The sequence below is a fragment of the Cololabis saira genome, chromosome 2 (assembly GCF_033807715.1).
Source record: "Cololabis saira isolate AMF1-May2022 chromosome 2, fColSai1.1, whole genome shotgun sequence".
Classification (NCBI taxonomy): Eukaryota; Metazoa; Chordata; class Actinopteri; order Beloniformes; family Belonidae; genus Cololabis; species Cololabis saira.
Genome location: NC_084588.1, coordinates 37,376,262 through 37,399,692, shown reverse-complemented (window position 1 = coordinate 37,399,692; position 23,431 = coordinate 37,376,262). Strand labels below are relative to the sequence as shown.

General features: G+C 39.1%; 3 protein-coding genes across 5 annotated transcripts in view; 2 read left to right on the top strand and 1 right to left on the bottom strand.

Moving 5' to 3' along the window:
* Positions 1-6,725, bottom strand: part of nfatc3a (nuclear factor of activated T cells 3a) — a 76,225-nt gene extending 69,500 nt beyond the window's left edge. For 2 of the 3 annotated variants that reach the window (XM_061745010.1, XM_061745033.1), the window contains exon 1: positions 2,797-3,303. In XM_061745010.1, the coding sequence (XP_061600994.1) occupies positions 2,797-2,887 (91 nt within the window). In that variant the 5' untranslated portion in view covers positions 2,888-3,303. Of the gene's footprint in view, positions 1-2,796; positions 3,304-6,694 lie in introns of those variants that run through there. The other variant, XM_061745026.1, reaches the window with a different exon arrangement.
* A 9,391-nt stretch (positions 6,726-16,116) lies between these two features.
* ddx28 (DEAD (Asp-Glu-Ala-Asp) box polypeptide 28) lies at positions 16,117-18,557 on the top strand. The gene has a single exon (XM_061710873.1). The coding sequence runs from the start codon at positions 16,272-16,274 to the stop codon at positions 17,964-17,966; it is 1,695 nt and encodes a 564-aa protein (XP_061566857.1). The 5' UTR covers positions 16,117-16,271; the 3' UTR covers positions 17,967-18,557.
* A 3,023-nt stretch (positions 18,558-21,580) lies between these two features.
* The window catches only part of tln2a (talin 2a), a 107,107-nt gene continuing 105,256 nt past the window's right edge, over positions 21,581-23,431 (top strand). Inside the window, exon 1 of the mRNA XM_061745075.1 lies at positions 21,581-21,757. The gene's annotated coding sequence lies outside the window, so the exon portion shown is untranslated. The remainder of the gene's footprint in view (positions 21,758-23,431) is intronic.

Below are 23,431 nucleotides of genomic sequence, written 5' to 3'. Positions count from 1 at the left end.
AACTTCTATAACTATAGTTTCAACGGATGTAAGGTGGTGTGTTAACTGCTGACCCAAACAAAGGGAAGCCATTCAAAATATCATGAAAAAGTGCATTCTATGTTATTTTCAAACATTAAAGCCCATTACATTCAACATTTGTAATGTGATCGATGCTGTAAGTCAACACAAACAAAAGCATGATTTATTCCTTTGTTCTTTGAGTGTCTTTTGCATGGAGAAAAAGTGCCTTAAATGTGTGTGTGGCTTCCAGTCATGATGATGATTCCTTTTTTCCTTTTCTTTTAATATTATTTGCTCTTTTGTATTGCACCAATCACCACAACAAATTCCTTGTGTGTGTTAAACTACTTGGCAATAAACTTCTTTCTGATTCTCATCACATTTATGTTACTTTGCTAGAATTAAGGGGTTTCTGTCTAAACAAGACACGGAAAAACGTATTCATGCATCAATCAGGCAGCTGCAGCTGATCCAGAACGCTGTAGAGTAGAGTTTAAAATCTTACTGCTGGTCTACAAAGCACTGAATGGTCTTGGAACAAATTACATGATTGATCTGTTAATTCCCTATGAAGCTCCCAGACCCCTGAGGTTCATCTGGATCTGGTTTGTTGTGTGTCCCAAGAACCAGAACCAAGCAAGGTGAGGCAGCGTTCAGTTATTCTGCTCCTCACCGGTGGAACAAACTTCTGCTCAAACTGTCAGCTCCTTCAAATCAGGGCTAAAAACATTACTGTTTACTGAAGCGTACTCTTAAATTAAATACTTACCTGCTGTACTCTACTGCCCTTACTTTTTAACAACTTGTGCTTTTCATTATTTTATCTATTTTCTTATCATTTTATTTGTTTTTTACTGTTTAATTGTGTCTTGCTGCTTTTAATGTTGATGTAAAGCACTTTGAATTACCATGTGTTGAATTGTGCTATACAAATAAACTTGCCCTGCCTTACTGAGGCTCTTTCAAAATAATATTTCCACTCTTACATGTATCAATTGGGGCATGGGGCACCTTTTTTTACATATTGAGAGAGCCACGTGCCTAAACCCCTCTAATCATCCCATGTGCAACCCACTATTGCAAAAAAAAAAAAAAAAAAAAAAAAAATGCATGACACAAAAAGTTGTAACTTTTGCCACTTAGGGGCAACATTTGTGCAAGCATGCTACGTTAGCATGCCAGGCTAGTGACAGCTGCTCGTCTGTGGACATTAGTGGACCACGTCTATACAAAGCGCGTAATATTTGAACATTTCTACTCATTTGTTCATTTAAAAAGGATCCCCATTAGTCTTCGCCATGGGAAGACTATTCTTCCTGGGGTCCACACATAGACATACAAAAGATAATATAAAAGATGATAATATAATAATAATATAATAACATGACAATAATAAAGATGACAATAATCCAACTAAAAAAGGGTGAAAAATCTTCACTACAATTCCTGAAATAATAAATTGAACCAAAAATAAAAGATTAAGGAACCAACCATCCACATCCTAAGTAGCATTATTTGCTACTATCACCAGATCTGTTCTGCTTATGAACAAGATAGTTTACAACGACTTTATAATATACTCATCCCTCTTTTTATAGAAGTATAAATATATATTACATATCATAATATACTCATACATTATAATATACTCATACTTCTCAACTATATATACACTCATAACCTACAGAGGAATGGACGAATAAACAACCAAAACACGTTGTCGGGTAGTTTGGTCTTCGTTTCTATGGTAGATGACTGAGGTTTTATTTTAGGGGCGACTAGATCTGAGCATTAGAGTCATTTATGTTTATGTTATGGAGAATATTGCGCGTTAAGGCTGATTTATGGTTCCGCGTTACAGCGATGCAGAACCTACGTCGCTGTAACGCACGTACGGTGCGCGTCGCCGCGTACCCTACGCCGTAACCCTACGCCGTAGGCTCTGCGTCGATTTAACGCAGCCCCATAATTCAGGCTTTATGGAGACTATTGCGCAGGGGCGCCTCCAAAAATGTTTCCTAGGGGGGGCCAGATGGGGCCACTTAAATTCTTGGGGTGGAACCAAAACTAAAAGCCATGATTACAGGACTTTATTATACTGTTGTAGTATACGGGCTCAGAAATGTCTAACTTGTCTGCATATATATTAATGGTTAATACCAAAATAATAAATTATATATATGTAATATATACAGGACTGTCTCAGAAAATTTGAATATTGTGATAAAGTCCTTTATTTTCTGTAATGCAAAAATGTCATACATTCTGGATTCATTACAAATCAACTGAAATATTGCAAGCCTTTTATTATTTTAATATTCCTGATCATGGCTTACAGCTTAAGAAAACTCAAATATCCTATCTCAAAAAATTAGAATATTCTGAGAATCTTAATCTTAAACTGTAAGCCATAATCAGCAATATTAAAATAATAAAAGGCTTGCAATATTTCAGTTGATTTGTAATGACTCCATAATGTATGACATTTTTGTTTTTTAATTGCATTACAGAAAATAAAGAACTTTATCACAATATTCTAATTTTCTGAGACAGTCCTGTGTATGTATTTCGCCCAAATGATTTGGGATGAATCGCATAACTGACAATAGAATCCATGTGACCGGCAAGTGTTTTTTTTTTTTAATTGAGGCAAATGGGGTGGCCAGCAAATTTGTAGGGGGGGCCATGGCCACCCCTGGCCACCCCCTGGTGGCGCCACTGCCATTGCGCCCTGGAGTTTCCACGGCGCGCTCGCAGCAAAAGTGTCCCCTGGACACGGATAAAAGCACTGACCTGGGGGGCCTAAGGGCTGCTGCTGCACGTCCTCTCCGAAGATCAGCCTGAAGTCCAGCTCCTCGCTCCCGGGGCAGTTTGCAGTAGTCATCGGCAGCTTTGACAGCTCGGGGGGTTTTTATTACCCCGCCACTTCCCCGCCGAAACCGCTGGAGCAAATTCACGCCGTCCTAAAACATTTACCGAGCTGCCCCGATGCCAAAACTTCAGAACAAGAACAAGTATTTTCTCCTCTTCCTCTGTTAAAAAAAAAAAAAAAAAAAAAAAAAAATCTGCCTTCAACTTGAGAGAAAGTAAAGCGACCTAAAGCTCTGCTCCTCCTCGCAGCATTTCCACCCCCCCACAGTCTCCAGAGCGAGCTGGGCGTCAAGAACGCATGGGAACAGAGTGTTTAATGGAGCCTGCGGAGCCGCCGGAGCGCCGGTGTGAGTGTCCGCCTGTCTGTGTGAGTGTCCTCCCGTGTGTTTTCCGCGTCTCTCCGCGGAGCTGCGATCCCAACTTTTACTAACCCCGTGACCAGGCAGTTCCCGGTGACGTCACAGACACAACACAAATACACGCAGCACGCACCTCCTCAAGCCTGAATTGTGGTCCCGCGTCGACGCCGTAGGGTACGGCGTAAGTTACGCGGCGACGCGCACCGTACGCTCTGCGTTGGTTTAACGCGGAACCATAAATCAGCCTTCAGCCGCGAGCACTTTATAAGGGTTATCAAGTTATCAGACCAAAATATATCGTTTTGAAAAGTTCAAAAGAGATATTTTGGTGCAGTAAAAGTAATTAAATAATAATAATCGTCTTATTATTGTTATTATGCCACTACTGCCCCTTACTTTTTAACAACTTGTGTTTTTTATTATTTTACCTCTTTTCTTATCATTTTATTTCATTTTATTTGTTATTCACTGGGTTATCATATAATAAAGGGTTATTAAGTTATCAGACCAAAATATATCGTTTTGAAAAGTTCAAAAGAGATAATTTGGTGCAGTAAAAGTAATTAAATAATAATAATCGTCTTATTATTGTTATTATTATGCCACTACTGCCCTTACTTTTTAACAACTTATTATTTTACTTCTTTTCTTATCATTTTATTTCATTTTATTTGTTATTCACTGTTTAATTGTGTCTTGCCGCTTTTAATGTTGAATTACCTTGTGTTGAATTGTGCTATACAAATAAACTTGCCTTGCCTTACCTATTATTTTAAAATAATGCACTGAGAAAAACCCCCATTGCATTAATTTGCCAGTTCAATATTATAGTTCAGAGTCCTTACAAACACCAGGAAACTGGACCATATTATACCGGTCATGAAATCGTCTTTATTATTATTACTATTATGCAACTACTGCTCTTACTTTTTAACAACTTGTGTTTTTTATTATTTTACCTCTTTTCTTATAATTTTATTTCATTTTATTTGTTATTCACTGTTTAATTGTGTCTTGCCGCTTTTAATGTTGATGTAAAGCACTTTGAATTACCTTGTGTTGAATTGTGCTATACAAATAAACTTGCCTTGCCTTTATTGAGGCTCTTTCAAAATAATATTTCCACTCTTACATGTATCAATTGGAGCATGGGGCACCTTTTTCTACATATTGAGAGAGCCACGTGCCTAAACCCCTCTAACCATCCCATGTGCAACCCACTATTCAAAAAAAAAAAAAAAAATGCATGACACAAAAAGTTGTAACTTTTGCCACTTAAGGGCAACATTTGTGCAAGCATGCTACGATTACTATTACAACTTGTGTTTTTTATTATTTTACCTCTTTTCTTATCATTTTATTTCATTTTATTTGTTATTCACTGTTTAATTGTGTCTTGCCGCTTTTAATGTTGCAGTAAAGCACTTTGAATTACCTTGTGTTGAATTGTGCTGTACAAATAAACTTGCCTTGCCTTACCTATGATTATTTTAAAATAATGCACTGAAAAAAAAACCATTGCATTAATCTGCCAGTTCAATATTATAGTTCAGAGTCCTTACAAACACCAGGAAACTGGACCATATTACATCGGTCATGAAATCACTACACTGGCTTCCAGTGAGTCAAAGGATAGAGTTTAAAATCTTACTGCTGGTCTACAAAGACCTGAATGGTCTTGGACCAAAATACATGCTTGATCTGTTAGTTCCCTATGAAGCTCCCAGACCCCTGAGGTTCATCTGGATCTGGTTTGTTGTGGTTCCCAAGAACCAGAACCAAGCAAGGTGAGGCAGCGTTCAGTTATTCTGCTGCTCACCGGTGGAACAAACTTCCTGTAGACCTGAGGTCTGCTCCAACTGTCAGCTCCTTTAAATCAGGGCTAAAAACATTACTGTTAACTGAAGCGTACTCTTAAATTAAATACTTACAACTTGTGCTTTTTATTATTTTACCTCTTTTCTTATCATTGTATTTACTGTTTAATTGTGTCTTGCCGCTTTTAATGTTGATGTAAAGCACTTTGAATTACCTTGTCTTGAATTGCGATATACAAATAAACTTGCCTTGCCTTTATTGTCACACGGCGCTATTACATTATCTAAAAAGACATTTAATGTAACTTTGCAACAAAGGACTCTCAGACACTTTGCTCTATTTAATTAGTCCTCCCTTCTAGTCCAACGACCAACCAGTAGATTAGATCCAGCAGCACCTGCCCCTCAGACCTCTGCCCCTCCGAGGGGTTCTAATCCAAGATGGGATTGGAAGGAAGTATAAGGACATCCTGCACTTTTTACCTTTAGATCCCTCAGGCCTGTCAGTACCAAGCACCTAGTTTCTATGTTACAGAGCAGCATAAATTAGCTCCTACCATCACCCCTACTATCAATAGCAAAAAACAACAGAAAACAAAGCTTATGTCAATTTTATAGGCTAATTCCATGTTTTGCTTCTCTTTTTTTTCATTTTCTCTGTACATTGTACACTATAAAACTTTTTTTTCTATAATAGGTTTGCCAATTGCTATCTGGCATTGGGAATTTAAATTCCAATCCAGTGTGTTTTAGTGTGTTTTACAAAAAGAAGGTTAAGAGTAAATAAGCGGCAAGAACAAAGCAATAGTAATTCTGTCTGTGTATTGCCCGTTCCATCCACTTCGACCTCTGCGCCTCTATCTGACCCATCAATCTTCTTCGGTATATCTTTATTGGGTAAACAACACGGAGGGTAATAAATAAAGCTGTTATCAGTTGTCAGCTGTGATTGCTGTCTTGGCAGTATTTGCATTATTAACAAGTTATTCCCTGCTTCTTTCAAAAGACCAAGTAATTAATCTTTGCACGCAGTCATATTAACTTTTAGTATTGGCAGTAAATGGAGCTGAATCTTTTGCTTGCTGCCTCCACAATTAACAGACTTTGTACAGAAACCCTGTGGCTGATCTAGATCTGGCTCTATCAAGCAAGTCTTAATGTTTTACCCAAGGTTTTTGCAACACTGATAAGCATAGACATAGATAAACTTCTTTATGAGCGTTACTGCTGCTATAAGTTACAACCATCAAAGATCAGAGCGAGTTAAGAGTTTTATGAACAATTTGCCGTAAAACCTGCCGTATACAATAGAAATGTATGATTTTGGTCCAAATTAAAGTTGTCTTTATGTACAATATAAGCAATACGTGAACATTCCAAACAATACGATTCCTAAACATAATTTCTATAGTTTTAAAACCTATGTCTGCAAGGCTACATTTTGAGTCCATCTTGCTGAATGTAAATCAGATCACAACTTCTTGTTTTTATGACATAGACACACTCCACGTACAGAGATGCATAGATGCATGTGGGCGTAAAGACAAGCGCTCGGCTCACAAATGCAGCTGAAAGCATCAATATCACATTTCCTGTGGTCTTAATTTCCAAGCAAAAGCACAAAGTTTAACCTTTTTGACTTACGTGCCATGTTGTTAAGCAACTCTCTCCCAGCAGACATGTGTTCTTGTCTGCTCTCTATGAGCTGGTTGGGCTGAAAGCAATTCCCTCCCTCTCCCAAATATAGACGCTCAGAGGTGTTCCTACTCAGTTTATTTTCTGAAGCTATTTTGATGACCACTTTGAGGAGCGGTTCTATATTATAAATGACAATTTAAGAGAGACTCTTTTTTTCCAGACTAGATTTAATAATACTCTCCACCCAGGTCACTTTATACATCTTGAACTGAATATGATATAACGATACATTGGAAAAGAAGACTGTTGTAAATTTAGAAGGAATATCTGACTGACTCTTCTCCTGAACAATAAGTTTGCTTTAATCTTTTTCTTTTCTTTCTTTTTTCATATTTTTTTGGCAATATTTAAAGGAAAAATTGAAAGACCAGGAGCAATACCTACTTAAAAATAATGAAAAAAAAACAATGCGTAAAATAAAAGTCAAAATAATACCTTAAATTATGTTTTACCTCAGTAACAGCAACTACTGAAGTACAGCAAAATTAGAGAAGGTAAGATGAGAACTTTTGCCACAACAAATTCAAATCACTTCATTTAGAAAATGTACTTTTGGCATAATTTCTTGCATGAAATAAAATAATAGTGATACTGTATAGGCTGTACATGAGGTGAAAAACTTTCTCCTGTGCAGAACCCATGTCTCCAGACCCACCCCGCTCTAATTCAAGTTACCTGCAATTCTTATCTTCGCAGATGACCTTTGAAGGGAGAAGATAAAGAAAACAAATTGTGTAGGAGGCTGTAGATGTGGTTGGTGATATTATGTTCTTGTAAAGAAAAATACGGAAGAAAAGAAAAAAACATACACACACTCTGCCCCCACACTAGTCCTGTTGCAAAGGTGTTACTCTTTCAAGGATTGCTGTTTGCACACAGTGCAGAAATGCAACGCAGCGCCATGGAGGCATACACATTGTTCACTAAATGGTGATAAATACCAAATTGCAGCTCAATGTCAGAGTGTCAGGTGATAAGCAATTATAGCCTCATGGAGATAGTTGTGTATAAAAAAAAGAAAAGAAAAATACAAGTGTTATTTGAAAGGTGCAATAGAGTGTAAAAGCAGATTAAAATAAAAATGAAAGATTTTTAGAGTAAATAATGGACAATATATGTCTTATTCTATATTTTCTATTGTAAAGTTATTGTATACCCTTATATAACATGGTGTGCATTTGTTGTCACTTTTCTGATTTCAAGTCACCAGAAACTTCCTTGATGTTTTATGCTGCCCTCTTTTGTTCAATCTATGAAACTGAATATTGACTTATCTGATGAGAAAGTTGGAGAGATCAGAGCCCCATCAAGCATGGATTAAACACAACATTTTGTGTGCAGCGGAAATGTACTCTTTTTTTTATTATGCAACAAAGTTCAATAAATAGAAAAGTATCTTGTATTAACATAAATAACCCTATTCCAAAAAGGTTTTGCAGTGTAAAATGCAACTTGCAAATCATCTAAGCCTTTTAGTTGACTGAAAATGTAACAAAATCCACAGATTAAAAGTGGAAAAGACACATTTGTTTATTCTCAGAGAATATACTGTATTCTATTTTTTTTTTTTAAATCTGACAATATAATTGAAAAGTTGAGTTGGCTACTTTCATTAAAATACTTGGTTAAAAACAAACAAACAACTAAACTATCCATCCTGCTTAGGGTTGCTGGATGATGGATCTTATTCCGGTATTCCACTGGATGAGAGGCAGAGTAATCCATAGTCAATTACAAAGCTTCACAGAGACAAATGAGACGGATAACCATGCATGCAAACACACACACACACACACACTCCTTGGATTGTGGGAGGATGCCAAAGCCCTCAGAGAAAAACAAACTGAGCATGGGCAAAGGTAGAACTTGCAAACTGCACAAAGAAAGGTCAGATTGGGAACCTTTTTTGTCAATAGTAGTCAGTACAGTGTTGAAAGCCACACCACTGTGTTGCTCGAGTAAAAACTGAGTGGCAACAGGTCAGAGACATAATTAGATAAAATAAATAAATAGATAAAGGAGAGGCTGGGTTTTTCAGAAGCTGAAGAGACATGCAAAAAAGATTCACTTCGCTGTTGCTGACTGCTTTGTCCAAATACTTTACCAACATTTCTCAATGTAAAATGTCAAAGAATCCAACCATTTCATCATCTGTGTGGTACACGCTATCATTAAATGATTTAATGAATTTGGAAATAGCTTTGTAGAGAAACAGTAAACTAACCCTTAATTATACTGTTTTTTGGGAGGTTATGTCTTAAAAGTATGTATAATTTTGTAGCAAAAATAACTACATAAAATCATAAAAACTTCCAAAAATGTTTTTAAAGTTAGAATATTGCTGTATCTAAAAGTGAAAAGAAAGAAGAGAAGAGAATAGAATAAAATAGGAAACAGCTCTGGGCCTTGGTTCATCATTAAAAAGTATTTGTGTCAATGTAGAACCTTGTTAAACATAAATATTCAGTTCTTTTTTGTGTGTCTGCATACATATCTATGATCAGTGCCTTGATTAACAAAAACCTTTTTGCCACTATACATGCATTTTAATCTTGCAGCAGTTATTATTGTTTTGTGCGTAGGTGTGTGTGAGAGTGAACGTGACCTCCAGTCCTCCCTGACAGACGGATCAAACATACTTTATTAAGAGATGAGACACTGCTTCTGCCAGAGAGCTCTAAAAACATCTTATATTCTTTGAGTTCAAAAAGATGTATCATAGCTTATTAGAAGAAGAAGTGATACAACACATTACATTCCTCTTTCAACCTTACCATTATTATTATTTATGTATTGATTTATATATAGTGCCATTGGTATTAAATTCGAACTAGGCATTCTTTCAAAAAAGGAAGGGATAGGACAGGATCAACTTTATTACTCCCCAAGGTGGAAACTCATTTGTGACCATGGAGACATGCAGCAACAAGACAGCAACAAGACAACATACAACATTAGGAAAAGGGAAACAGCAGAGACCATGTGCAGCTGCATTACAGCACACAACTATAATAAATAATAGATCATAAATAATTGCTCTAAAAGTTTTATGTTTGTTTTTATTGTTAAAGTATACAACAATAAGAAAAACTAGAAACCAGTTATAAAATCCATAAAAAAACATTAATATACATCTTCTTTTCCTTTCGGCTGTTCCCTTCAGGGGTTGCCACACCAAGTAATCCGTCTCCATCTATCCTGATTCTCTGCATCTCTCACCAACCAACCTCATCTCCTCCTTCACCACATCCATGATCTCCTCTTCGGTCTTCCTCAACGCCTCCTGCCAGGCAGTTCTGACCGTAGCATCCTTTTCCCAATACACTCACTATCTCTCCTACTCTATGTACATGTCCAAACTATCTCACTCTGGTCTCCAAATCTCTTTGTTTATCTCCAAAACATCTCATATGTACTGTCCCTCTGATGTAGTAATTCCTAAGAACGCCTCAACATTTTAATTTCTGCTACCTCTAGTTCTGCCTCCAGTCCTTTCCTCAGTGCCACTGTCTCGCAGCCAGACACCATCTCTGGTCTCACCACCGTGTTGACCTTTCCTCTCATTCTTGCTCATACTCTTTTATCACACATCACTCCTGACACCTTTCTCCAACCATTTCAACCTGCTTGCCCATGTTTCTTCACCTCTTTTCCACACTCTCTGTTGTTCTGGACTGTTGACCCTAAGTACTTAAAATCCTCCGCCTTCTTTAACTTTGCTCCCTGTAACCTCACAGTTTCTCTTGTGTCCCTCTTATTCACACATGTGTACTCTCCATGTGGTTAATCTTCATCCCTCTTCTTTCCAGTGCAAACCTCCAGCCCTCCAGATTTCCTCCACCTGGTCCCTGCTCTCATTACAGATCACAGTGTCATCTGCAAACATCATGGTCAATGGAGATTCCTGTCTGACCTCATCTGTCAGTCTGTCCATCACCATAGCCAACAAGAAGGGGATCATGGCTGACCCTTGGTGCAGTCTCACCTCCACATTGAACTTGTGTTGATTGGGAAATGGATGCAGGTGCGCAGTGCCCACACCCAGCCAGCTCATCACTAGGAAGGAAAACGCTGAGGTAAGACTGAGTGTCTAAGTGACAGAGTGACGATGACACAATGGATAGTGTGCAGGGACTCCAGCAGCAGAATGCAGAGATGGAAGTGTCGAAAATGTAACAGGTACTTCACGGTCCATCTGTCACCTCTTCTACTGTTCGTTTTCTCATTTTCCACATTCAGTTTGTCAAAGTAGTCTTTCCATCTTGCTATCACACTTCTGGCTCCTGTCAATACATTTCCCTCGTTATTCTTCACCACCCTAACACCACCATCTCTGTCGCTCTTTTTCACCAACCTGTACAAATCAGTCTCTCCTTCCTTACTGCCCAACTTGGTATGCAAGTCACCATACGCTTTTTGTTTGGCCTTTGACACCTCTACTTTCACCTTACTCTCCTTTTCCCTGCATTCCTGTGTCCCACTTGTTCTTAGCAAAGCTCGTTCTTTGTATACATTCCTGTCCTTCCTCATTCCACCACCAAGTCTCCTGGTCTACCTTCCTCCCAGATGACCCACCTAGTACTCTCTTGCCCGTCTCCCTGATCACATTAGCTGCAGTTGTCCAGTCATTTGGAAGCACCTTCTGACCACCCAGAACCTGTCTCAGCTCCACCCTGAAAACCACACAAAACTCTTCCTTTTTACAGCTTCTACCACTTCAACATCTGCTCTGCCTTTGTCCTCTTCATCTTCTTCACCACCAGGGTAATCCTACACACCACCACCCTATGATGTCTGGCTACGCTCCCGCCTACCACTAACAGTCACTGATCTCCTTCAGATTACATCATCTACAAAAGATGTAATCATCCTGTGTGCTCCTGCCCCGACTCTTACAAGTCACCCTATGTTCCTGCCTCTTCTGGAAGAAAGTATTCACCACAACCATTTCCATCCTTTTTGCAAAGTCTACCCCCATCTGTCCCTCTGCATTCCTGTCCTGGATACCAAAACTGCCCATCACTTCCTCATCACCCCTGTTGCCTGCACCAGCATGTCCATTGATGTCTGCTCCAATCACCCCTCTCTCACCTCTGGGGATACTCTGCATCACTTCATATAACTCAATCCAGAATGTCTCCTTCTCTTTTAACTCACATCCTACCTGTGGGGCATAACCGCTGACAACATTCAACAACACACCTTCATTTTCCAGCTTTAGGCTCATCACTCTATCGGACACTCTTTTTACCTCCAGAAATTCCTAAAAAAACGCTATCTTTCAAGATAACTCTTAATTCATCCCTCTTCCCATCAGCAGGATGTGTGTAAGGATGCCCTTACTGACACAACCATTGGGAACTGACACAAGGAAGACAATGCTTGTGCACTCTTTAAGCTGCATTATATATATGTATTATAAGATTACAATTTTATATGGAAGCCGGCAGCCAGAGAGTATTTTAGGCCAATGCGTGACAGAGACTATTTCTGAAAGCATGTGTGATGCTCTGAGGCTTCACCGAATCAATAAGTGTGCTGATTCATTCAGCACATGTCAAAGCTAGCTGATGTATGATCAATGCTAGATGTGACAAGAGCACCAATGCAAATAGGGGAGTTTTTTATTGTTTTTTTTTTTTGGTTTGCCTTACGTACACGAATAGCATTGCAATTGTCAGAAAACAAAATATTCAAAGTATGGGAATGAAAACGTTCCCAACAGACAACCAGACAGAGAGAGAAAGAGAGGATGCAGGATAGGGGAGATGTATGTTCTCCTTTGGTACCTCTGTGGATGCACGCTTGAGGAGATTAGGCTCCTTTTTTATAATCTTACACAGCAGAGGCAAAAGCAACAACAATGGATTATCCCCTTAAGAACTGGAGCGAAAAAGAGTACCTCTGCCTTTATCCATTTTTGAGTGTAGACCCCCCTCCATGTTTACATAGTTGACTGAAAGGCACATTTTAAAGCCCTATGATTTGATAAACTAATAAATATTAATGTAAATGTATTTTTCAATACATAGGTGATAGTTGGTCTTTGGCTAGGAGAACAGTCCACATTTCAAAGTCATGTGGACTTTTATTGACAGCCACAGTTGTGTCAGTGACATTGCTCTTTCTCACCCTCTTCTAATCTATTACAGTCTCTGACATAACTGTACTGCAGCCAGTGATGAATCACTAGGCCTGTGATCAGCTGATTGATTATTTTTTTATTACAGGCATACAGTGCATGAGACTAGATAAATACAACAATCAGGAAGGACACTTGTTAAGGGGCGATTGATTAGATTGCTGCAGAAATGAACTCTGAGGAATTTGAATTCCAGAACAAAATAACCTCTTTTGATCATGCAATAACTGACTTTTAAAGTGCATAAGTTCTTTCTTTTGATATATTTACATCCTAATAGGGGGACATGTTAGAATTTACGGCTCTTTAACATGTATAACCATCTTTTCTCAGGAGCCCAGATAAAGTTGGGCTGTGGGAAGTCACTTTGGAAATCACCCATTAGATAAGAAGGTAAAAGGTATGAAAGTGATTCCAAATGCCTCATTTGCATTCGAAAGCTGTTGCCATGAAACCAAAACTTGCAGGCAAATGAGGGCTCATTGCAAGTGAAACAAACCATACGTAGACTTCAAGAAGAAAACAAATTAATTAAACAGACAGCAGCAAACGGGGAAGGGGAGGGGCCAAATCAACAGTGTGGTACACTGCCTGGAACATAAAAGATGTATACAGGGAGGAAAAGTGACTGGTGATTACAGGATCAATGATCCAGACAAAACCCTTTCATAATATATATGAAACACACTTTCCAGTATAGGCAAAAATGTCAGGGCATGATCTAAGATAAAGTAAAGGTTTTATAAGAATAAATACACTGCAATCCACTGTTTTCACTGCAAGTCAAAACAGTCATAGACTTGAAAGGCCAGATCAGGCTTTGGAAAATAACAAATTATTAAAAAGCTGGACTAGTACTGGAAAAAAGAGGTATTATTATCTCTCGAGCTGTTTTGGTGTCTGCATGATCGTACTTCTTACATACTCCGGTTGATTGTACTGCTCTCCACTCTCCTGCCTTCAGCAAAAATGGCATGCACTAAGTATATAATCTACCAGTTCAAATCTATGATTTTAAACAATTGTTACTACAACAATTATCAATTTATATAAAAAAAGCTAATTAATGCAGTACTTCTTGGCACAGAGGCGAAATGGATGTCAGTGCTCATTAGTTCATCTGGGCTAACATTCACATATCACTGGAACGGTACTGGGTATCAGACACAGGGTTATATAGACTCAAGTAACAGATTCATTCAGAATCATTTGCACCATAAATAAATGAATAAATCATAATGGAGAAGCTCACATCTTGTTTGTCAATCTGAACTTTTAACAAAGGAAGGTTTATATTAAAAAGCTGATCAGCAACAGGAGTAAAAATGTATTGTTGTTGCTTCTAACCAGCCCCCAGTCTCAGAGAGAGAGAGAGAGAGAGAGAGAGAGAGAGAGAGAGAGAGAGAGAGAGAGAGAGAGAGAGAGAGAGAGAGAGAGAGAGAGAGAGAGAGAGAGAGAGAGAAAGGGATGTAAATAATTATGTCACACAATTGTTCATGTGTTACAGGAACGGGGCAAAACAGGATGGAGCTCTCTCACTGATAAACAAGGAGAGGGGGCAGAGGAGGGCAGGGCTGTGGTTAATGCCGTTTTGACACAACTCATCGTGTGACAATCAGCTGATGGTAATGAGCACACTATCACATTTTTAGAAATAAGGTAAAAGGTAAAAGGCAGTGTAGGTCATCAAATTGTAAATGAAATCATAATAGATTAATAAGTAATGTGTAATAATGTTTAATTTGTACATATTTATATCTTGAATGCACCTTGGAAAGTATGGAAAGAATGCTTTAGAAAAACATGGGTAGCTCTTAAAAGATCTCTTGGTTTGTGCAGCCCTGACGAGAGTATTTGGTGGTCACTACACCAGCACCAAGGTCCGGCCAACTCCTCACTGAAATATCAGAATCAGAACCAGAAAATGTTTGTTCATCCCTTGCAGAAAATTCTTGTATTGTAGTACTCCAATTTGCATATATATAATGAAATAAAATAAGGCATATGAATATGAGGCCATAATATAAAAATAAAATTGGATTAATGGTTCCAGAGTTGACTGTTGACTGGTGGTATAGCCCATGAACAATGGTCCAGAATATACTGTAAAAGCAACCCAGAGCTTTTATTTATTTTTTTTTAGATGAAGAAGGGGGTTGAGTTATTCACTTGATATAAATCAGCCACATTTCACTTTCTGAGGACAAACATACAGGAGGAAAGATGTAAAAATGTAAAAATGGACAAGTGAAAGCAGCTGGAATTGAAGTTTCACAAAACACATAACATAATCTTACTGTAATTTCTTACACAAATAATTCCTGTATTTTATAATGATATCATAGTTATTTAAGCTTTTCAAATTTCAACTTGTGAAAAAGAGGTGACTATATATGAAAATGTGTATTTCTTAATCCCTCCCACTTATTGGTACCTATGTTTAAGTTTTTTTTTCTTAAAAAAAATCTTTATTCTTTCCTTGTCACAAAAACAAAAGTAAATATATAAACAGACATCAGCACCAGCATAAATAATATTCTACAACTATGTTTACGTTTTTTTTTTGTTTTTTTTTTAACATTTGCAAAAAGTACAATGATAACAAATCTTCATATTATGCAATTTCACGTTGAATTATAACATATAAAGAGTATAACTCAAATAAAAAACAAAACAAAAAGCACAACACATTATAACCAGCCAGGGGGGATAAAATTATAACAGAAAGCCAAACCAAAATATTTACATACATTTATGGTTTTAATTGCTTTTGAATTAGTAGAAAACTTAATAGAGTCCATACTGATTTCATTCACAATGAAAAGTAAAAAAAGAGGGTTTTTTGTGTAAGAATTTGGATTTGTCGATGTGGAATTTTGCAAGGATAATCAACAAATTAACAATAAATGTTTCTTTTGGCTTTGTTGTAATCGTAACATGGTCAAAAACACCAAACAACACATCCTTCCAAAATAATTTGAAATCAGTTTCAATTCTTTCAGACACAAAATTACACATATCACTCCAAAAAGTTTGAACAATGGGGCACAGCCAGAATAAGTGAGTCATCGTTTCAGAATTTGCAGAACAAAAAGTACATTTTGAATCAATATTTCTTTTGAATCTTTTTACAATGTCATCATTTACAACTAAGTAAAAAGCACCATGAGTTTCTGTACACGTCATCATCTCCCGACAGTGACGTCATTAACACTCGCCAGGAAAGCATGGCGACTGTGTTGTGGAGAGGAAAGACGTTCATGGATTTACAGATTTTTTTCGCAGATTTTGGGGATATGTTAACTATTAATGTTGCCCGTTAGTGATTAACTTACGTGTAGGTTATTCTCGGCCGAGCGTCGGGTGAAGTTAAGCATCACAATGCAGAGTTTGAGGGTCGGCTGTGTTGCGGTGGCTGCGAGCAGGTGTCACCTCCTCCGAGGGCTGGCTGAAGTCTCCGCTTGCTGTCACGCCCGTTTCTCTCCGGATCAGACTCGCTTTTACCAGACGGGGGCGAAACCGCAGGACACCGTGATCATCCGTGTCCCTCTGAACCTGCAGAACCGCGTTGAAAACGTGAAGCAAACGCGCGTAAGAAACAAGATCAGCACCGTCAAAGCTGGCAAGCTCTTGATCCAGAGCAAGAATCCCACCCTGAACCAGTCTGCCGGGTACATACTGGGGAAGTTTGAGACACCCAATCTCTGCTCCAAGGGATGGAAACATAGAAAGTCTTTCGGGGACTATTTCATCATCAGGAAGATCAAGGATGTGGCACCTCATGTTGCAGAAGTCCAGGAGGAGGAGGTTACACAGAAGACCTCAGTGACCTTTAACAAACTACACATCTGCAAAGAGCTTGTGGAAGTTTTGGATAATATGGGGATTACTCATCCCACCACTGTGCAGCTGCAAACCATCCCAAAAGTCCTGAAAGGCTACAACATCCTCTGCGCTGCAGAGACCGGCAGTGGGAAAACCCTGAGCTACCTGCTGCCCATCGTCCACCGGCTGCTGAAGGCCGGCCAGGAGCTGGATGTCTATTCAACGAGTGCAAAAAAGACTCGCACTATCATTCTCGTGCCTTCCAGGGAGCTCGCTGAGCAAGTGGCGGCCGTGTCCAGGACTCTCTGTGCTCCCTTTGGCCTGCTCACGAGGACAGTGGGTGGGGGGCGAGGTGTCGGACACATCAAAAGTGTCTTCCAGGGGGATCATCCAGATGTTTTAGTGGCTACACCAGGTGCTCTGGTTAAGGCTCTTCAGAGACATTGTCTGGATGTGAGTGAGCTGAAGTTTTTAGTTGTGGATGAGGCCGACACCATGTTTGATCCCAGCTTCTCCGATATGCTAAAGAGGATCTTTTCCCGCACAAACATCGCAAGAGATGCCAAGGAAACGCGTGGCCTGGAAAAGAAAACCCAGCTGCTGGTGGTGGGGGCGACCTTTCCCGGCGGCGTCGGGGAAGTTCTCAGCCAGGTGACGGATCTCGGCAAAATGGTCATCATCAAGAGCAAGATGCTGCACTGCCTCATGCCTCACGTCAAACAGACTTTCCTGAAGGTAAAGGGTGAAGACAAAATCCTGGAGCTCAATCAAGCCCTGAAGATGCTCCGGCATGAAAAAGGAGAAGGAAGTTCTGCTCTCGTGTTCTGCAACAAGTCTTCCACCGTGAACTGGCTGGGCTACTCGCTCGAAGAGATGGGGGTTCAGCATGATCGACTGCAGGGAGAGATGCCCGCTGTCGTGCGTGCCGGCATCTTCCAAAAATTTCAGAATGGCACAGTAAATGTATTAATATGCACTGATATAGCTTCACGTGGCCTCGACACCTCCAGAGTGAACTTGGTTGTCAACTACGACTTCCCAGAATCTCACACAGACTACATCCACCGAGCAGGAAGGGTGGGAAGAGTCGGGAGTGTGGAGGATGGTGAGGTGCTGAGCTTCGTCAGTCAGATGTGGGATGTGGAGTTGGTGCAGAGCATTGAGACAGCTGCCCGGAGGAGGACTAGTTTGCCGGGTATGGAATCCGGTATACGTGAACCAAAACCCAAGGCAGAAAATGAAGAAGAGTAGATGCTTTTGTATTTCCAGTCATTTTTTTTTTTTACCAGTCGAAAGAAAATGCAGCAGGAATTAAAGATTTGTGCAAAACCTCTAGGTTCGGCTAATCTTCTACTTTTGTGGACTTTCTTGTTATAGATGGATCTTCTCAAAAATGGTCATTTGCAAAGGAGAGTATTGGAAGTCTGTCCTATAACTATGATTATTTGAGTTCCAACACTTTAAAGACTTCACTGTAAAATAGCTGTTAATGAATAACAAGACAATTACAGAACAATGTCTAAATACATACATGTGCGTATCTTCCATGGAAAGGGCCTTTAAAAAAGATTTGTTATGAATTGTCACTGTACAAATAATTTACTGAATTGGATTGAAGTGGGGAAAGATAATGGAGGGATGAACTGAAATAGACTGGACTGAAGAAGTACTTTTGCTGTGACGCTGGAATTGGAAATGAACTGTCTAAACTTATACAATCATTTATTTAAAAACAACATAATAGTTTGTTTCACTGTTTTTGCATAACTGTATTCTTCCGGTTTTTATTATTTCTGTGTGTGTCTTGTGTTTCAGACAACATAAAACTTTTAAAATAAATAAAGAATTATTCTTTTCCCATTTCTGTGTTTTATTTTAATACATTACAGCTAAATAATAAAAAAAATAGCGTGTGCTTTGCCTGAACGAACCTAGTTTTTGTCTGTAGTTCACGTGCTTAGCCACATGGTGGCGACATTGCTCCAATTTACACTTGAAGGTCCAAGGAATTGAAAAGGATCTTTATTCTCTGCTCATTTAAAGGAACCTGCCGCTAAACCAAAGCCTATTAAACGATCTCAGGTGTTGGTTTTGGTTTTTGGTGTCTCATCTTTTGTAATTGTGGCATAAATGTGTCATTATAGAGTTTAAGGGGTCACAAAACTCCAGTTGGACCAAAAGGTGACTTCTTAATATGGAAGGTTTGTGTAAAATCCCTCATCCCACCTTCTTCCCTTCCGGATTATTGTATTTTCAAGGTAATTACTTGTTTTATCACTCAGTAAAACTAGTAGGACTAAATGGTATTATTGTTGAAGTGGATAGAAAGTTTAAACCATCCCGACTGTAACGAGAGGTTTTATTTGAGTGTCTGTAGCTGTGATTCTCCTGCTCCAACTGTCTCAACATCTTTAACCTCTGACCTTCCTCATTATGGTTCACGGTTCATCTTGACATACCCTGACAGTATGGACCCACCTTTATCCCCGGAGCGACTGCCTCCAATCCCCTCAATCTTATTTTGGTCCCTGTTCAGCTCAGATTTGTAGGGCTGAAGTAAATATGTACCTTGGGTTATTGCACATTTCACCATTTGGGTCAAAAAACTGGAGCATAGAGTGATGATAGAAACTGAAATTGAAATACAGGCTTTCTTAAAGATACATGCAAGGTGAATAAAATGCATGAAGAGTACGAAGAAAACAATTCAGCTCCGTACTGTGCTGCTGGGAATTAAGAGCTGGCATCAGCTAGGATGAAAGACCTGGGATGACCTTCGCTTTGCATTTTGGGGTCTGGGGTCTAATGTAGAAAGAGCTGCTAAGGCACCACAGTGTCATGTGAGGGAGGTGTTGTCTCAGCCACTTCTGTGGACTCCACGGTTGGGCCCTCTTGACCAATCAATCAACAAAACCTTTAACTGGCCATAAGGCAACCAAAGTTAACCTTATTTAAAAAAACATTGAAAAGAAGGAGGATTTCTCTATAGCAAAGTAATGAGTGGTGATGCTTGCTATGTTGATTTGGGTATTCATTTAATTGGTGATTTGATTTGATTATTCAAGGATGACAGAAACATGTAGACTGCACCTTTTTTTCTTTCTTATTTTTCGAGGAATCTTTGTTATCCCCATGGAGGCAATTTGTTTTTCTGGCAGTCTTATCTCTTACTTCTTGCTTTATTTCATTACTTTAAATAATCCTTTTGAGGGTATGCAATGAATAAGCTTTTCTTCAGCCTACACCTTTTTCGGTCTAGATGTTATTTGTATATTGGAAACTTTTTTGTAATGTTTTCTTTGAACAGTGTATTCCTTTTACTTGTTGTCATTTTATTTTTGTAAAAGCTATTTTGATGTTTGTCTTATTTTTATTCTTTTTTTGTGATGTCATGACCGAAAATAAACTAAACTAAAGTGCTGTACAGGTGAATAAAAATACAACAAATAAAACCATACGATACAAATAAAAGCAGTAACCAATATCCCTAAAATAAACAAAAGACAATGCAAGGACTGGCCTGAGCTTCTGTTATAGTTCTGGATGTTCACTGTGGAGGAGCCTTAGACCTCTATCACATGTGCCAATAAAAAAATATTGCATAAAAAATGGACTCAAGTATAAATAAGTCAAGATGTAATTAAATAAATGGGGATAAAAAGTAATGACTTATTTCCTTTGCATGACCTTTCCAGGAGTAATTCGAGAAGCCAAAATCATCTTTGGTTTTGTTTTGTTTACAAAAACAGGTAAGATTCAGATTTCAGATTCAGAAAACTTTATTCATCCCCGAGGGGCAATTGCAGGACAACTGAGCAGCAAGACGTTGAAAATATCAAGAACAAGAATGAAGTAGAATAAAAATGAACAGGGCATGTCTCCTTATGTACACAAAAAAAAAAATATTATGCAAATGTCAGAAAAAAAAATATACAAAAAAAAATATACAAAAAATATACAAATGTCAGAAAAATCTACAGCAGAGTGACTGTAGTGGTAGTGGTATAATTAGGGTTGCCACCCGTCCCGTAAAATACGGAATTGTCCTTTATTTGAGAAAAAAATGTTGCATCCCGTATTGAACTAATACGGGACACGATTTGTACCGTATTTTCATTAAATTTGACACCATATTCTAGTTGAATTATTGAAATAAATTAACTTTTACACCATATTCTAGTTGAATTATTGAAATAAATTTACTTTTACACCATATTCTAGTTGAATTATTGAAATAAGTTAACTTTTACACCATATTCTAGTTGAATTATTGAAATAAATTAACTTTTACACCATATTCTAGTTGAATTATTGAAATAAATTAACTTTTACACCATATTCTTCACCTGTAGGCTATATTACATCTGGGCTGATGTGGACATACATAGAATAGGAGGCTATTTCAGTTGCTAGTATGGTTGTCTGTCTGTACAGTCATGCAAGTTCAATTCTATTAAAGCACTTTAAACTTTAAATCAAAGCATTTTGTTTTTCATATAAAATAAACACATTTTTATTCAGTTTAGAAGTTTTGGGGCTTTTTTTTGGCTCCTGCGCTGCTGAAATCAGGGCGTCCCTTATTTCTATTTCTGAAAGGTGGCAACCCTAGGTATAATATAAAGGTAAGTCACCTTTCTGGATTTCTGCTAGATATTAGATAATCAAATTGAGCATTGATTGTGCTATTTCCAATAAAACTATATTGATAAACCAAATTATTGAACATCACTCAATCCAAGTCCCGTGTGGACTGACTTCATGAGCAACAGATCTGAACCGAACGGACTACAAAACCGCAAGGGCCATTAATAATGACGTATTTCCTCTTTGTCCCACTCCCCGTTTAAACTCACACATACACGCTCTCTCTCACACACGCACCCGCAGCAGCAGAGCCCCCGCCGCCGCTCACACACACACACGCCGCCCGGAACACTCGGACGTTTCTCTCCGACGCGCAGGATATTTCTCCGGAGCAGCGTTGACGGCTGTCGGCTGATGCGCATCTCAGCCTGAAATGCGCCAGTAGAGGATCCGAAAAGGTTGGTACGCGGCCAGCTCTGTTAATCGGCTTTCCCGAAACCCGTGGATCCCCGTCTCCCTCCTCCCCACGCCTGCAGCCCCGGCAGGGTGCAGGAGGAGGAGGTGGAGATGTGTCCGACCCGACCCGGCGCTGCGATGATCGAGCCGTGCGTCGGCGTGCTGGATGAGAGAGAGCCGGTGCTGATCTGATGCCTCTATGCGCTACATTTTATTATCCACCCTATAATTAAGAGGGGGAAAAAAACCCTACATATGACCCAGGCTAAGTTGTGCTTCTGATGCTCCATTGAATCTCGGGAACCTGTGGAGCATCTAAAGCCTGAATTATGGTTCTGCGTTAAATCGACGCAGAACCTACGCCGTATGCTCTGCGTCGGTGTAACGCGGGACCATAATCAGCCTTAATTATCGGCTTGTCTTTGGTTTGCAGCAGGGGCGTCAATTGGGCATGGCAAGGTATGGCAGCCGCCACACTTTGGCTTCAGGGGGAAATGTAAATGTTTGTTTTTTTTTAAATACATTTATGGAATTACTCTGTCTCCATTTATTGATTATTCTACTACTTAATACATATGGAAGAATAACTACAAATGCAAATCAGAACAACATGATCGATTTCACTAGTTATTATACACTTCAAAAACTCAAAATCTTAACAAGAATATTTGTCTTAGGTTTCTAGTTAAAATGTCTAATTTTTAGTAAAAAAAATCTCATTACATTTACGACAAGACTCAAAAAACAACCATTTTCACCTGTTTCAAGTAGATTTTCACTTAAAATAAGTGGAAAAATCTGCCAGTGGAACAAGATTTTTTTGCTTGTAATAAGAAGATAAATCTTGTCCCACTGGCAGATTTTTATACTTATTTCCAGTGAAAATGTACTTGAATCAGGTGAAATGGTCAAATAAGTTATTTTTCTGGTGATGAATCTTGTTTTAAGTGTAATGAGATTTTTTGACTAAAAATGAGACATTTTAACTAGAAATAAGACACATATTCCTGGTAAGATTTTGAGTTTTTGCAGTGAGCGGCTCTGCATTTGAAAAAATTCCAATTTTCTTGACCACACAGATAAGCTCCATAGCAGACTTCTGTGATGAATATTTGCTGGACGTGTTGATTGATACTCTAGTTAATGTGACTCGTAACCTTGCCATACATTAGCTTCGACTGAATTGACGCCACTGGTTTGCAGCTACTTTGGGCTGCAGCAGGAGGTTGGGGCGCCTGGTGAGTTTGGAGGTGTATAATAAAGATTATTATTATTTTATTATACGGGCGTAGATCTGCTTCTCATTGAGCCTGAAGCAGCCGAGACTGCTTTACTGTCATGGGTGCGCGCAGTCGGACATGCGTGGAGAGTTCACGGAGCGGCTGAGGACGGGGGTTTGCACTGCGCCGGCCACGGAAGGCAGGCAGGCAGCCTCCGCCATGTTTCCATGTCACTCAAGGTTCCCATGGGAAGGAGGATGGTGGGTGGGGGATTGTTTGCAACTTTCTCGTTTATCATGTTGGATGAAACGTCCGAGACGCTCGTGGCGAGGCGCGCCGCCGCTGCGCGGAGAGAAACCCCCGGTTCCTACTGGAACTTGCAGGGTTGGAGGAGGCGTGGATGTTATTTTCGGCTTCACCCGAAGCGCTTCCCACGGCTGGGAGCATGTGGCCGCC